Source organism: Mandrillus leucophaeus, unplaced genomic scaffold (assembly GCF_000951045.1).
Source record: "Mandrillus leucophaeus isolate KB7577 unplaced genomic scaffold, Mleu.le_1.0 Scaffold298, whole genome shotgun sequence".
Classification (NCBI taxonomy): Eukaryota; Metazoa; Chordata; class Mammalia; order Primates; family Cercopithecidae; genus Mandrillus; species Mandrillus leucophaeus.
In genome coordinates, this window is record NW_012103120.1 from 3,371,724 (window position 1) to 3,375,800 (window position 4,077).

A 4,077-nucleotide genomic window follows, 5' to 3' on the forward strand; every position below is an offset into this window, starting at 1 on the left:
AGGGTGGAATTCGTTGGCGGGCTGCGCGCCCGGGCTGGGTGAGGCGGAGGGAGGCCCAGCGAGGCCGTCTTGGTGTCCACCTGTCCGCGCGTCCAGGAGCGGGCTGGCCACTCGCCCAGCTTCCCACGCGTCATTCGCCATGGTGAACCCCCGCAGAGGTGGTGCCAAGCGATTTGTCCTGAAACTTCAGCCTCCACCTTAGTAGTGGCATTTTATTTTCCTTCTGGAATCTAGTTGCATGATAAGTGTTGTTAATGTCCTTTGTTTAAAGTCTTATGGTGGTACTGTTTCTCTTTTGGACAAAGAAATGCTACCCCATCTTTGTGACGTCTTTCTTTTTCTTCCACCACGTTTTATCCAGCCTTTCCCCATCCATCCTGTTTATTATGTTTTATCTTACTGATGCTATTCCGTTGTGCACTCCACGCATTTACTATTTGTTGAGACAAAGGCACCATTTGTTGTGAGGCACCTATCAAAGTTAGTTGATCTCCTTCAAATAGGATAGTGCAAGATGAGGCGCTTATTATTTTGAAACTTTTCTTTATGCTTTGAGTGATTTTGACTTGTATCTCCAAAAATGGAAATACTTCAGTATAAAGAAAAATAGAATTACGAATGTGTGCTTTTAAAGTAGATGGCTTTGACTTTGATATGAGGCTTACTTTGCAAATGTTTACAATTTTGAAGTAGAGAAAATTGTCTTTTGTCAATTAAATGCTATTTAAATACGCATACTTCATTTTCTACAATTACCATATCATTGTAAATAAAATAGTTCAAGAGCAAGCTCACTTGGTTATTCTGATTTATCTTCCCACCCACGGAAGAGTAAACACATGACTGGGGAAACTCCAAGACTAGAAATCAGAGATGTAACAAACTAGTCCCTTTTGTAAAAATGGATCTTGATGTTAACCCTTTGTTAATGATGCATCCTGTATTCATTCCATGAGCCAATGTATTTCTCTGTTTTCATTTCTTAAGAACTTTATAGTAATAATGCTACGTTGTTTTTAAATATACAGTAGTTAAGTGCTTCTGATTGTGTCAAGCATTTTAAGAATTAAACTTTTGGCCAGGCGCGGTGGCTCACGCCTGTAATCCCAACACTTTGGGAGGCCGAGGCGGGTGGATCACCTGAGGTCAGAAGTTTGAGACCAGCCTGGCCAAATTGGTGAAACCCCATCTCTACTAAAAATATAAAAATTAGCCGGGCGTAGTGGCAGGCGCCTGTAATCCCAGCAACTTGGGAGGCTGAAGCAGGAGAATCGCTTGAACCCAGGAGGCGGAGGTTGCAGTGAACCGAGATCGTGCCATTGCACTCCAGGCTGGGGGACGAGAGTGAGACTTCGTCTCAAAAAAAAACAAAAAAGAGAATTAAACTTTTATAAAATATGGTGAGCCTCACACGTCACTTGTTGGAGCACAATGTTAGTACTACTATTTACCGTGTAAGCATTATTATTTTTATGGATCTGATAGTCTAAGATGCATGTGTATCACCTGTCTAAATATGTGATAATATTTGTATTAATTATGATTAACACTGCACACATGTGCAGAAAATGCAAAACACAATAGCTTAAGATAGAATTTTATTTCTCTGGAATCTAAATGTGGGCAGTTCAGGGTCGGTATGGTGCTCCATGATCATCAGGGACCCAGGCTCCCTCAGCTCATTGCTCTGCGATCCTGTTTGTGGTCCAAAATGGCTGCTCCAGGGCCAGTCGTATTTTAGCTAACAGGAAAGTGAAAAAGAGAAGTGGAAGCCCCCCCCCCCTTTCCCTGCATCACATACCCTTTAAGGACACTTCGAGGAAGTTAAACACAATTCCTCTTCCATCCTCTTGGCTAGAACTTAGTCAACATGGCCACTTCTGTGGTGTGGCAGATTACATTTTCCAAAGATGACTACAACAATATCTGCTAGAGTGTGGCGTGGCCACTACCCACTAATGAATTGAAGTCTTATTTCTCCTCCCCCTTGAAAGTGCCTGTGATTTCTCTGACTAATAGAGCATTATTGAAGTCAATTCAGCATGACGGAAGAAGCCAGCCCTGTGCTGGATGCCCTGGCTGAAGTCTTGTTCCATAGAATCGGTGAGCAGAATAAAAAGGTTGTGGTAGGCCCCTAGGTTTTGAGATAATCTGTTACACAGCGATAGCAACTGAAACACATGGCTATTAGGAAAGTTTGGAAATGTAATCTTTATTTTGAGCAGTCATGTGCCAAGTAAACATTTGGGGATTAAAAAGAACCAACTCTGATTGGGCACAGTGGCTCACCCCTGTAATCCCAACACTTTGGGGGGCCAAAGAGGGTGGATTGCTTGAGCCAGGAGTTCGAGACCAGCCTGGGCAACATAAGGAGACTCCATCTCTACAAAAAAAATACAAAAATTGGCCAGGCTTGGTGGTACACATGTGGTCCTAACTGTTCAGGAGGCTGAGGGGGGATGAGCGCCTGAGCCCAGGGAGCTCAAGGCTGCAGTGAGCTGTGGTCATGCCACTGCACTCCAGCCTGGGTAATAGAATAAGACCTTGTCTCAAAAAAAAAAAAAAGTCTGGAGATAATTAGCAATCTCTCTGCCATGATGTCTAACACCTTTTCCCCAGGAATGACAAAATAAAAAAAGCACTACTTTTCCAAACATTAATAAGAGCCATATCTTGTTAATGCCATTTTGTGTTTCCAAATTATTTCTTTTTGTAGATTTATTATATGAAGCATGGTAGACAGCTGTCTGTCACCAACCACAACGCCAAGGTTGTGTGGTTCTCATTTCTTTAAGAATACAGAAATGATTCAATCATGAAATGCCTAATTGGATTAGATGACCCATATAGTCTCTTTCATCCTGAGAGGTTTACAATAGTATAACACTAAAAGAAGCCTTATTGGACTTGGAACATCCTTGCAAACAGCTCTCTGGTAATTTTCATTTGCATCAGTTCTTAAATAAATAACCATGACCTGAAAAAGTAAAGCTTGGTCCTGATATTCCCATTACATTAGCATTGTTCTCAGAACAAATGTTCACTTCTCAAATCATATTCTGGCTTTTATTCACTATCACATAACCTTTTTGGTAATATTGTATGATTTCTTTTGCTTTCATTTTCAGAACATTTCATTTTGAGCCTTTTGAACAGTGGCTTATGGGAATTATCTATCTCATATTCTTTAAAAGAGCATCACTGATATTGATTTTTTGATTGTGGATTTACAAAGCAATTTGCACCAGTTTCTCAGAGAATCAGACTGGAAGCAATGGCAAAAGAACTCTGAGAGCTCAGCATTGAAATGAAAAGAGTGCTACCAAATTTGTTTTCACACCGGGAAATTAAAGAGATACATCAACTTGCTTATACGTAACTGCCAAAAAACAAAGTCAATGGCTTGGGCAAGCAGTACAGAATAATAACTATGACCAATCAATCATGCAGCACTTCCTGTCAATAGTTAAGGTGTTTCCTGATCAAGTCTCTGGGGTGCAAGAAATATATACTGACTCAAGGAGAAAAAAAAGGAGGCAATTGAGAGGATACAGGGCCTGTTCTTGCCCAAGGCTGACTGTGATCATCAGCCTCAATTTTACATACCTTCAGCGTTTCAACACTGACTACAGTTTTGGTGTCTCTGATTCATATTCTCAAGAGAAAATCGAGTTAGTTGGTCTTCACCATCTAGTAGATTGCCTGACCTTGACTGAGGTGGTCTAGTAAGTGTGGCCAGTAGGGGGCCAGATAAGGAAGTGGTCAAGTAGTGTAAATATACGATAAGGACTGCCTCTTCAGCAGCGGAAAATCCTGAATATTGGGACTAGTCCCAATGTTGTAGACGTGGTACAGATACTTCACAACATGCCTGCTAAAAGATGGTCACCCCATCACCTGAAAATCTTACAAACATTTGGACTAAGGGTAAGTAAAATGTTTAATCTCTATGTGCAACTTTGCAAAAGGGTTGCCGCTAGAAGACTAGTGATTCTGAAATTTTACCAAGCATCTGAATCACCTGGAGGGCTACTTAAAACACAGTTGCTGGGCCCCACCCCCAGAGTTTCAGATTCA

At 41.4% G+C, this 4,077-nt stretch overlaps 1 protein-coding gene across 1 annotated transcript in view; it reads right to left on the reverse strand.

Moving 5' to 3' along the window:
- Positions 1–141, reverse strand: part of PRKAR2B (protein kinase, cAMP-dependent, regulatory, type II, beta) — a 113,216-nt gene extending 113,075 nt beyond the window's left edge. Inside the window, exon 1 of the mRNA XM_011986389.1 lies at positions 81–141. Coding sequence (XP_011841779.1) covers positions 81–141 — 61 coding nt within the window. The remainder of the gene's footprint in view (positions 1–80) is intronic.
- Between the last annotated feature and the right edge of the window lie 3,936 nt (positions 142–4,077).